Raw genomic sequence first — 12,489 nt, forward strand, 5'->3', positions numbered from 1 at the left:
AACCTGTCTCAAGTTCTGCGAACTGTCCTTAAAATCAGAAGGATTTAATGTGGTATGTTTCCTCTGGCTTTGTTTTTGGTAATTAGCCTATGAAGACTGTTTTAAACTTTCTTATGGCTTCACTTAAGATACTTCCTTTTGGGAAAAAAAATCCAAACATTTTTTCAAGCACTGGCATTACATCCTTAGCCTTTTACAGTTCTCCACACCCCAGGTTGGATATCAGTCAATATCTCCATGTTTCTGTATGATTGCTTCCTGCAAGGCTGTAAAAATATGAATTAGAATCAGCTCAGCTTTTTCCAGTACAAACATTTACATATGCCTTTTAGAAATGTGACTTTCATTCACTGATTTAATCATGCCGTTCTTCGAAATTCGCCTAAACAGCATCATGCAGAACTGAATGTTCTCACGTTGCTTAAGGTCTTGAGGTAGGTTTTTTCATATCCTGCAGGAGAGGAACAGTTTTGAAATTTGTCCTGAAGGACTTTTCCCCTCTTCTGCCAGCTCATGTCACACTGCACAGAACAGAGCCTCAACTGGTACCTCAAGGAATGTTCTGTTACAGAACAAACAGCTGCAGCTTCTTAGGGGAAGTAATATTTTGAGCGTGGAGATCCAAAGTCTTCCTACGTAAACAGCTCACAGAACTGTTTCTTGAGAAAAATTAGTTTTCATATTTTTTTTTTAAATACATATTTTTATTGCTAAAAAAAGTGACTTGGAGGCTCCTCATGGATTATTTTTTTAAATTCAAACCACTGAGAACTGCACACATCAGGATTAACATCCAGTTTGTTGTAGTCTGGAACTGTGCCATGTGATACTGGAATGGTTTCAGTATTCCAAGTTTTGCCCTACCATAGTTTTACAAATTAATGCTGCATTTTCCTTCAGAAGCTTATGAAAATCAGTTTATTATCTTATAAGGTCACATTCATGTTCTTAATATCAGTAGTTCATCGGTAAGACTTCACATTTTAAGTGTTTACAGATACTTCATTCACTTTGAAATTAAATAGGATTTCATTCTACTTATTGCCTTATTTGGACTGGTTTTTTTATTTTTAATTAGGAGCCTTATTACCTCCTAGAGTCCAAAGTGTTTCTGTAGAAACTAGCTGCCAGTTTTCATACAGATGAAAACAACTTTCTCAGTCCAAGAAGATTTTTGATTTGCTGGAAGCACCAGTGAAAACACGAGTAAGTAAAAACATGAGTAACTGAAACAAGAAATCTAGCACGGGCTTTGGATCTCATGCTTCATATATTCATTAAGGTTATGAGACTGATCAGATGTGCTGTTTCTTCCCAATGTGATCCTTCCAGAAGTTATCTGTGGATGGGGAAGCCCATTTTCTACTGCAAGGGCACCTCCTCCACCATGTGTACTTGAAGAAGAATCTGAACAGCCCAGCACAAACAAGAGCTGACACTGGAGAAGCCAGAAGATGAATGCTGATGAGTTCACCAAGTCCAGGAAACATAGAGAGACCTGGCCTAGGGGCTGCGGGGTGTGGGGCAGGGGAGAAGATATCTTTGAGTTCCAACACGCCAGAGTTGCTGGCACTACTAAAACTATTTTTCTATTCCCCTAAATGAAACAATTTTAGCAACAAAGCTCAGGAATCTTGCCTCTCTCTTGCTGTAAAGTGGAAATCCCCTCTACCAAGAGGGGAAAGGCTTAACAGTAATTCTTTCTTTCTTTTTTTTTTTTTTTCTTTTCTTTTTTTTCTTTCATGAGATGCTCCAGCTGCAGTGCAGGAAAGCGTGATGACATAGCACTCAGCCTCTGTTTTGAGTACTTGTCATTATTTGCATACCACAAAGACAAGGGTAATATGTGTAGAACAGAAACATGAGGAGGTATCAGTTCAGTTTTCCATCCTTCATAGAGATGAAACTGCTTGTTGAGTACTACTTCCTCAGAAATCCCAACAGGACCTCTCCAAACCTGAATATTTTTGTGTTTGATTTGCTGGGTAAGCCACTGAAGAGTAAATTTTTTACCATTTTTATATTCACCCCTGCAGGAAGCACCGGGCAGGCCATGTGAGAGCTCCTTAGAAACAACAGATTATTATCATAAGTCCAAATTTCAAATTCTTAAGATTTCATAGCACTCGGAGTCAATCTGTTGACATGCATGTGATGAGAGCGCCATGGCAGTACCATACATGCATTTGAGCTGCAACCTATTTCACATTTGAAGGAATAACAAAGGAAATGCTAGCTGTTGTTTTGTGACAAAAATGACATAATTACATACAGCAACGTTTCCTGGGCTTCCTTCTTGACACCCCAATCCTGTTGTTATGAACTAAACAGCCTGGGTGCAATTCTGGTGACACCTGCCAGAGATAAGTGTCACAACAACCCTCTATGTTGTTCTGTTCCAGTTGCTGCCCATCAGGAGCAGACAGGAAGGGTGTAGAACAAGAAATGGGAAGAAGCAGGATCTTATACTTTACCATAGCAAACAGCAGAGAAGAAAGATAAAAGACCTCAACAGCCAAGGTATCCCATGGATTTGGCTGAAGCATTCTGTGGCCGCCCTCCCCACCCCAGTCTGTTCTGACTCCATGCAGCAATAAGATCCAGCTGCTGAGTTTTATCTTCATGGAATCAGTGACTAACAAATTTAGAAAACAGAAACTAGGTCATGCTCTCTAAATAGAGCTGAAATGCAGTGTAGGTGGGGTATGCACAGAATAAACTGACCTTCCCCCCCAAAAAAAAAACAACCCCCAAAAAAAGGCCAGAGGAAGCTGAACTAAGTAACTGACAGCATACAACTGAAGTTAAGCCTCCTTTCATTTTGTGCTTGTGGTGTTAAAGATGGAAGGCTGCACAAACTTGGTTCCAGCCGGAGGGCCAAAGGCGTGCTTCCAACGCCAGCGCGGCCAGCGCGGGGTCCGCTGTTGCACCGTGTAGGTTCCACAAAGCTGAAGGCACCGGCAGCAACACCTCCATCCACCACCCCTCCTGTAGCCAACGCCTTCAGTCACACCTCCATCAAAATCGTTACTTTTTCATAGACGCATGATCTTCATTTGCTTAATCAGCTGCAGGGTCAGGATAACAAACTGTGTTTGGAATCGCTGTGTTTTCTCATTTCTAGAATAAGCTTTTCTTGTTCACTGAAGATTTATAAGATCTTTTTGTTACCACGTGGCTTGCGTTGAAAGTTAAAAATGTAGGAAATATTGCATTTCCCATAAATTGAAGATCTCTTTTCTGGCTAGCTCTGTCACTCTTATCCATTCTGTTTTACTGCTTCTGGACTTCTGTCCTTGCTGCCATAGGATTTGTGGCTGTCTTCCTCAGTGCTACCCACCCTGCGGAGATGGAGGTCCCCTTGCAAACAGCCTGGTGTTTGCAGTTGGTTCTTTAGATCTTCTTGTCTGTCCCTATGTCCCTAGCTTAGCGCTGACCCTTCACGTGGGGATCATGACCTGATAGAATTTTTCAGACTAGCTGAAGAATTATCATGTGTTTAAAAAGGAAATGCCTTTGTGCCTTAGCAAGAGGCTTATTTTTGCTTAGCCACAGAACTAAACAGGGAAAAGAAGTGTTCCTCATCCCACCAAAATTGCATTGAATTAAAACACAATTTTGGCCCAGGGATGGGGACTCTGCTAGGTAAGGAAGGAGACAGGGGTGGTCAGATCAGGGGAGAAATGACATTGTTGTCTCCAGCTTGGGCCTCCCAGGTAGAATTGAGACCTCAACTTGAATTTCTTCTATGCCACGTGTTACCCGGGATGAGTCACATACACCTTCTGTGGCCCTTGCCTGTAAAATTAATATAGTTCTTTGCTAATCCCTACCCCAGAAGAGATCTGAGGGCATAGGCTTTGAGATTTGTGGGTGTCTGAGCCTCAGAGTTGACAAGAATGTTCTCACCAAGATAAAACTTCCTTCTGCCGCATGCATTTACGATGTTTCTGTCAACAGAGCACCGTCCATTTGAGTGCTGTTTGTTTGTGCTTTTCCTTAAAACATTTGTCACACGCAAACGTGGCAGACTCTGTTTAACAATTGTAAACCCAAAGTACATTATACGCAGCATAGTTGGTTTAAGGTCAAGATGAATTTATTTGTAAAATTGTGGTTGCTTATGATCTGTGAGCTGATATGCCTCACGCTTCCTCTGGCTTTCCCCCTCTTAATGGCAGTACCAGTCAGCCGACTGGTTTTAATGACTGGATATGTGAACTTATCTTCCATAAGGCGTCCTGCACTTACTCCTTCCTGCAGAAAGGAGATTCCTCTCAAGAATATGAAAGCAGTACTGAAATGCTGGGTTAGGAAACAAGGTTCCTGACTGCTTTCGTTCTGCTGCATCTCTTCTGGCTTTAGGTCATTTGTAGAGTAATGCTTTTCATAGGTATTAGCTAGTGGTTTGTTTTTGGGTTTTTTTTATGAAAGATACAGAAGAAACAAGGCTGACAATCTTGCATTCCTCTCATGCACTACGCTGACGACTCTGTGGCCATCGACAAGATGTAACGAGAAACCCTAACTGAAGAATGACAAAGTAAGAGTGAGGTAAATCTTCAAGAAAGTCCCCAACATTTTTCCCCACTTTAGGAAGAAACAGGATCCTCTGCTCATCAACCTAAGTGGAAAGAGGGCACAGAACTGGGCAGGGCACTGATATTCTTAGAGCGTTTTTAATAAGAAATAAACCTGTTGAGAAGACTACATGAGATACCTGTTCCCCACACAAGCAAGGCACCTCTCACCTTGTACATGAGCACCGTGAAGAAAAAAACCACAACATAATACGGACCACAAATTACCTCAGCAATCAATATATGAATAGACTATCTACATAGAGTTTCCTGTTCCGAGTGGTTTCAGCTCTACGGCACGTTGTTAGGGTCCTCAGAGTTCACAAGTCATGCAAAGAGCTTCTTCACTGTCCCTGGACACTGCCCAGGCTTAGACAGGTTGCTCCCTGCTGCTTTCCAAAGAGAGCTGCTTGTAAAAACTTCTCTCCGTACCTGGCAGAGCTTGCACCTAGAAAACAGGAGCGTCCTGCAGTGGGAACAGCTGGGCGGTCACTGCTGGTCTGAAAAGTTGAGCGAGAGGACATACATGCACACTGGCTGGATTTTTGTGGGATTTTTGTTGTTGTTGTTGGGTTTAGGGTTTGTTGGGTTTTTTGGTGGTGGTGGGTTTTTTTTGTTTTGCCTTTTTGTTTGTTTGGGGTTTTTTTATGTCGAGCAACAAATGTATTCTCTGTCACTCAGCCCCAAACAGGCAAGTTGACTGGGTTTTGGCTATAACAAGTTCCACAAGTCTCACTCCAGTACACCAGCATCACAAGTTGCTATGTGTCTGGTGACTTTTGTTCACCTACAAAGAACTGCTGCAGGGTGCCTGGCAAGAAAAATATTGCATGCAAACTGCACAACATGCAAGAAGTAAAGAGTTAAATGGCTCAGTAATAGTAACAGAATTAAGACAGTGTAATTGGATGGTCCTTTTCCAACCCATCACGGAATACTTTCTTCAGATTACCTTTGAGGACATGGAGGAGTCAATATCTTGGACAGGACTCTGTGATACTTCCCGCAGTAGTTTCAGCCACGGTGAAATAGTTACTTCTCAGCTCACAGAGGTTACAAAGAGGAGGCATGCAAAGCTAGGGCCCATCCTTAGTCATCCCACAGATGTGAATCAATGAGGTCAGGCAGGACAGGAACAGGATAAGAAGGGAGAGCGTGAACCCTCTCCATCCTCACTGCAACCAGCACAAAAGGCAGCTTTGGTCGAGGGTCGGGGTGTATTACTTTGTAATCCTACTGAGCCTTTCCCCCCCCTTTAACAGAAACACACACGTGCCCTGAAATACCTCCTCTGAAACACTGACAGTATCCCAAACCACAACGATGCTGTTAAATTAGACTCATACATATTTGTGAGAGACCCAAAGAGGACATTCGGACTCTGTTGATGTCAGTAAAGAAATTCCCCGTGCCTGTACTCATGGGCTGACAGGTTCCATTGGTTTACCAGTGGTATAGGAGTCAAGGGCATGAGTTCTTAGTCATCTCCTGTTTCAGGGGAGTGCATATATCAGCATTGCCAGATCTAACTTATTAATGATAGGCTGATTGTGGGCACCTTTAATCAAACATATGAATACCTCCAGCACTTCAGCTCTTTTCTGCCATCCTGAAGAAAGATCTGGTAACTGAAGAAAAACCAGTTTACCTAACCTACCAAGTGGAAAGCCAGCTAAAGCTGTCCCTGTGAGCGGTGGTATCACTGTGACATGCATTGCAATAATGCTGGCTTTCTCACACGGGCTTCCTGAGCTAGCTCTCAACTCGGGTTTGGGTAGAAAACATGAAGTAGCCATCCCAGCTTGGAGTTCAACCTCAACTCCCAAACCCACACAGTCAGGCAATGCAATTAGACAGCCGGAGTAGTTCGTTCAAGTATTGCAAACTGTATAGCCCTGGTGCTAAGGGGAAGGCTTCTGCCTCTACCAGGGCTACACAGTTTGCAGTATTTCAAAGAATCATAGAATGTGCCGAGCTGGAAAGGACCTGCAAGGATCATCAAGTCCAACTCCTGACCATTTGCACCAACTAGATCAAAGCTAAGCAAAACGGGACTGTACCTGACTCCTTTGCTATCAAATTACTGCCTTTAGCATTTGGAAAGCATGTCTGTCCCTGGCATGTACAGCCCCTGCAGAAAAGGGACCGTTTCTCCCTGGCTACAAGGATGAAAATACACAACACCTATTTTTTTCCCTACTAACAGAGGACCTGAGCATATGGGTCTTCTACAAGATGGGAAACTGAACAAGGAAGAAAATGGTCGTCTAGGCCTCTTTTATAAGGGCCTACAGATGCCAGCCACCCTCCACAGAAACTCTGCTTTACAGGTAACCCTCCCAACCACCACTCCTTTTCCACAGGAGCACTCTTTCATCTTCAGCTGACGAACAAGAAAGCTGAATGATTGTTCAAAGTTCCTCTCTTTTAAAACCTAGATGGTTCAAACTAAGCATGGAAATTTTGTTGTGACAACCATGTCTCTAATGGGTTTCTCAGGGCAAGTGCTAAATATTCCTTCCAGGCTTGAAATTCCTTTTGAAGTACCGCCCATAACTGCCTGCCAGATCTGGTGTGGCCCAAAACCACACCTATTTCTTCAGTGCCTTTCAGAATCAAACCTTCCTGTACATAATTGGCTTAATTATGTCCACCGCATGAGGTCATTTTGCAGATACCTCATTGGAGTTATTCATGCATGTTCAGTTTGCTCAAGGACTGATATCATAAATTCCCTCTCTATATAAGTTCTCTGAAAAGATGAGCTGCTTACAGGTTGTGTCCTTACTGGAAGCCTCATAATTCTGCAAGAATGGTGAGTCCTTACGTCTTACACTGTAAAACACTCTGGTATTTTGCTATAGATTTTAAAGGAGGTTCTGTCAGATTTATCTCCAGTACTCAGAGATCTAAGCCACTTGGAAAAAGTAGAAATTCTGTGTTTTGAGAGCTAAAGCCAGACAGATAGGCACAGGTAGGTAAGAACCACAGGTAAAAGGTATCAGCATGTATATGGCAGAGGTCTAATAGGGCTCCAGGTAAGGCTTTTCATTATAACCTGCTTTCACTTACCTGTAATGTTTGGAGGTAATCTCTCTTCTGGCAGAAAGCAGCTCTGTTGTGTCTCGACCTAGAACCAGCCTTCATTTTTGTGAAAAGTCTGGATGACATCTGAACATTGAGTTAAACTCAAAAACATAATCTTGGTTTTTACTCATTTGCAGCTCTGTTGCAGTTCTGTGGGTTTTAACCTCTCTTGCAAAATTAAATGCTAGTTTTTCCTCCTCCCATTTCTCAAGTATAACTTTATTTGGTAAGTCACCAGTTCTACCCTGTCCAAATAACCCACGTTAAATACAATATATGTATGTGTGTATATCGTTGTTTATTCCTGATCTACCTTTCCTCTCTTACCAAGATTTTAAATTCATCACAGCTAATCCCACCCTAGAGCTCTTGCACTTATTTCCTTCACATGTCTAATGAAAGCCCTTCAAACATTTCAAACCAATATTGAAGGATAAGGCACTTGCTGAGGAACTTAAGCTGAACTTTCAGAAAAAGCTGCCGACAAAGGTCATAAATTGTAGAGTCATCTAGGTTGGAAGGGGCACCTGCTGCTCGAAGCAGGGTGGAATCTTGAGGGTTCAACTTCAACTAGAGTTCTTCAGCTTGTCCCTAATCCTTTAATATTAGGGCAAAACATCCAGTGGGTTCTTCAGACTCCGGTGAAGAAGTTTTTAGAACTGTGAATGAGATTAGTGGCAGAGACAGTCAGTGACTAATCCTACAGAGAAAATAATGACAAGATAAATGGGGAGGGGAAAGAAGTAGAACACACTCCTTTCACAAACAGTATCTAGGTCTATCAGTCCCATGTGCTTGCTTGATTTTAACAGCTTGGAAAGACAGAATTCCCCCACCCCAAATGGTGCTCTGCCTCTGCTCCTTCTAAATGGCTCAGTATGCTTGACGGTGTGTTAAATTGTCTAAACTGCAAAAGGCAATGGATTTTGATTTGAAACCACAATGTATTTTGTTATTTCTAGTGGTAGTATTTATCATCAAGACATCTTAATAGTTACTTAAGTATTCATATTAATTCTGCTTTCTTGTTCAGAAAACCATCTTGGCCTGCCTCCTTGTTCTTGCCATTAGTGTGACACTGTCCCATGCTCAATGCTTCTTTCAGCCAATGAAGCCCGATGAAGGTAGCACAGGTAAGAATTCAGCTGTCCTCAACTTGACAGCCATCACCACAAGCACTGCCTGATTTGATGTGTCTGTTTGGTGCAATTTATCCCAATTTAAAAATAAGTAGAAACAGTGAGGAGAAACCACTAGGAAATGGGGGGCAAATGCAGTATGGAGAGCGGGTAATTTTATAATACGTTATAAAAAAAGAAGAGTTTATCTGAGGAGCATCAAACAGGACAAGTCACAAATTAATTTTCTCCAGACAAATAGCATGGTCTTACTTTATAAATCTACATGAAGTAATAATTCATATTTTCCCTATGGCAGCATATTTAGAAATACAGAGAAGAGAGGAGAAGGACCTTTCTCTATGTATATATGTGTGGTCACTATAAAGCAGGAAACAGCTCAGCAAGTGTTCAGCACACTGGCCAGTTTACTCATTAATATCTTCCCTATCCTAAGGAAAATTCTTAAGAACAGAATGGCTGCATCCCTTGAGTCTGGGGCTACTCTTCCTGAACACAGCTAGTCTATCAGTCTGCAGGCAAGTGGAGCCACAGGAAAAGAAGTGCTCAAAAGAAACATGCAATTATTTGGACACAGGAAGGTGCTGATATGTGCCAGTATGAAAAATAAACTGAGTGCCCCAAAAGAGTTTTTTTCTGGGGAAGCTAGTGCTCCTACTAGAAAAATGAGTTAGCATTGCCAAAGAAACAGAACATATTTATAGGCAAAGACACAACCTTGAACCCCCAAATCCTCCACTCTGTCTTGTCCTGTCCTCATAAAATCCTACTTTTTGGATGACTCATTTTGGAGGCCTATTCATAGAATCATAGGATAGTTTGGGTTGGAAGGGACCTTTAGAGCCCATCCAGTCCAACCCCTGCAGCGAGCAGGGACATCTGCAACTAGATGAGGTCGCTCAGAGCCCCATCCAGCCTGGCCTGGAATGTTTCCAGGGATGGGGCATCGACCACCTCTCGGGGCAACCTGTGCCAGCGCTTCACCGTCCTCAGTGTAAAAAATTTCTTCCTTTTATCTAGTCTGAATCTACCCTCTTTTACTTTAAAACCATTACCCCTGGTCCTATTGCTACAGACCCTGCTAAAATGTTTGTCCCCTTCTTTCCCATAAGCTCCCTTTAAGTACTGGATGGCTGCAATTAGGTCTCCCTGGAACCTTCTCCCCTCCAGGCTGAACAACCCCAACTCTCTCAGCCTTTCTTCATAGCAGAGGTGTTCCGTCCCTCAGATCATCCTTCTGGCCTCCTCTGGACCCGCTCCAACAGATATTTCTTGTGCTGAGGCCTCAGAGCTGAGCACAGCGCTCCAGGTGGGGTCTCACCAGAGCAGAGGGGCAGAACCCCCTCCCTCGCCCCACTGCCCCCGATGCGGCCCAGGGGACAGGTGGCTTCTGGGCTGTGAGCGCACATTGCTGGGCCACGTCCAGCTTTTCACCCCCCGGCACCCGCACGTCCTTCTCTGCAGGGCTGCTCTCAATCCCTTCCTCCCCCAGCCTGTGCTGGTACCGCGGGTTGCCCCGACCCAGGGGCAGGACCTTGCACTTGGCCTTGTTGAACCTCACGAGGTTCACACGGGCCCACTTTCTGAGCTTGTCGAGGCCCCTCTGGATGGCATCCCATCCCTCAGGCAAGTCAAACACACTACTCAGCTTGGCATCATCTCTAATTCCACGACTGTTTGACAGGAACTTTTTATCAAGTATGTGCTTTCTTACTGCAGCTAAGGACTGGGAAAAGTTTTCCAGGCAGATTTAATCTTGTTCTAACACCAGCTATTGTTGACTCCTCATTTAATGAGGGGGGAAAATAAAAAGCTTTCCTCAGTTCTGACCAGGTCTGTTCCTAGTTGTCTCTCTGCTGCGTACTTCAATTCCTGTACTTAAAAATTAGCTACTCCAGTAAACCCGATGCTGCCAAGAACCACAGGAAACAGAGGGACCCAGGGTACCCTTATTCACGCATTAGAATAGTAGCAGCCCTGCTCTCTTGGGACCCTCAGTGTTTGCCAGATAGGAATGTCAATGTAAAAAGCCAACAAAGATCCCACCTGTTTTGTACAAGCAATAGCGTTGTAAATGCAGTAGGTGTGACACTGAAGGCTGCTTGCACGCTACATTTCAGGCTGCCGTGACTCAGATGGAGTGCTGCGTAAGTTTGGTTCCAGCTGGAGGAACGCAGACTGCTATGATTGCTCCTGTTCCAGAGACGGAATCGACTGCTGCGCCAGGTTAGTTCAGAGCAGCTCTGAGGGTTTTCCCCCACTGCCAGGATACAGCACAAAGCACCTCCCTTCACACTCGGGTCCCTGAGAAAAAACCGTGACCCTTCTCTCACTCACTTCATAACACCAAGTTATGCATTAATGCAACAGCATCATCATCGAGCATGCAAGAAGTTCCTCTGACAAATGCAGCTTATGTTTAAAAAAATGATTCTTAATTTTAAAAAAATGACTTAATTCTTCTCGGGGCTACAATCTCAGGCATGATACTGATTCAAGAGAGAACACACAGTTACTTAAGAATTTTCTACTGCTCCTAATCCATATCTTCCCAAAGACACACATAGCCCTCCTTACTATGAGAAGCAGCTGAAGATACACTGGTCTGCCTCTATCTTCTACTATAGCGACGCCAAACCACTCATGCAATTCCTGTTCCATATTGTGGCTGAAAAGAAAAACCGATGATATTTGAGTAGCAAATAAACACAAACATCCCTTGGGTCAGATCAGTAAACAACAACTCTCCCCTAATCCTGCCTAGGCAGCAGGTTAAGTAACTTTAGAGCTGGGAGCTTTGTATGAGCTCCCTTTTCTGCTCCTGAACACCTCCTCAGCATAGCCTCTTCATATTGAAAGTGTAGATACCATCTGAAATGGGAGCTGTTTACTTCTTGGTCTCATCACCTTGTTGTCTTTTCCCAACGATAGCTTTGGAACGCCAGTTGGCTTCGATGAAAAGAAGTGTGAAAAGATTTTCAACAAGGAGACCTGCACTTATAAAGTAGTGGAGAAAGATGATCCCTCCAAAGAATGCCCATTCAATGCAGTGGTGGCCTAACAGAGGATTATGGATTTGGATGATGGGTTTTTTGTTTGTGTTAAGGGTTCTCTCGTAAATTCAAAAACACTGAAAAAATGGAGCCATTAAGTGAAATCTACTCATAAAACCTAACACACAATAAAACTGAATATCTACTCACAAAAGACTCCCTTGGTTTCTCTGCCTTCTGCTTCCCCATGAAGAAGGATCTGACTCGTTCCTTCCTTGACAGCAGAAATTAAAGCCAACGTTTTTAAGCATCCTCAGTAGCTGCTAATTTTAATTCTCCAGTCATGCTTCAGTGCCAGGGAGTATATTCTGTTATCTATGCACAGCTGTACCTTAAAGCTAAAATAACATCAAATGAAACATCAGGAATTCATGTGACTTGTTTTCTTATTTGGGGATGGAAGCCTAAAGAATCAACATTCCAAAAAAACATGGGAAGGAAATGAAAAGCCACTTAAAAATCTTTCTGAACACTCTTTTCTAGAACAATGTCTTACATTACGATCTTGTATCCTGTACTGTTCCCTGGAGTCTGCCCAACCTGTGTACTGCAAGAACCACCAGCTACTCAGCCTAACACAGCACTATACTTCCATTGTACCCACAGCACAGCAGACCCAGTCCTCAACAT

The 12,489-nt window shown here is 43.2% G+C and overlaps 1 protein-coding gene across 1 annotated transcript; it reads left to right on the forward strand.

The window, feature by feature from the left end:
* Nucleotides 1-6,799: 6,799 nt before the first annotated feature.
* On the forward strand, nt 6,800-11,941 carry MSMB (microseminoprotein beta). Its single transcript, XM_064464472.1, has 4 exons — nt 6,800-6,910; nt 8,701-8,800; nt 10,927-11,032; nt 11,738-11,941. The coding sequence occupies exons 1-4, from the start codon at nt 6,800-6,802 to the stop codon at nt 11,865-11,867; spliced, it is 447 nt and encodes a 148-aa protein (XP_064320542.1). The 3' UTR covers nt 11,868-11,941.
* Nucleotides 11,942-12,489: the final 548 nt, after the last annotated feature.

Source organism: Phalacrocorax carbo, chromosome 12 (assembly GCF_963921805.1).
Source record: "Phalacrocorax carbo chromosome 12, bPhaCar2.1, whole genome shotgun sequence".
In the NCBI taxonomy this organism is placed as follows: domain Eukaryota; kingdom Metazoa; phylum Chordata; class Aves; order Suliformes; family Phalacrocoracidae; genus Phalacrocorax; species Phalacrocorax carbo.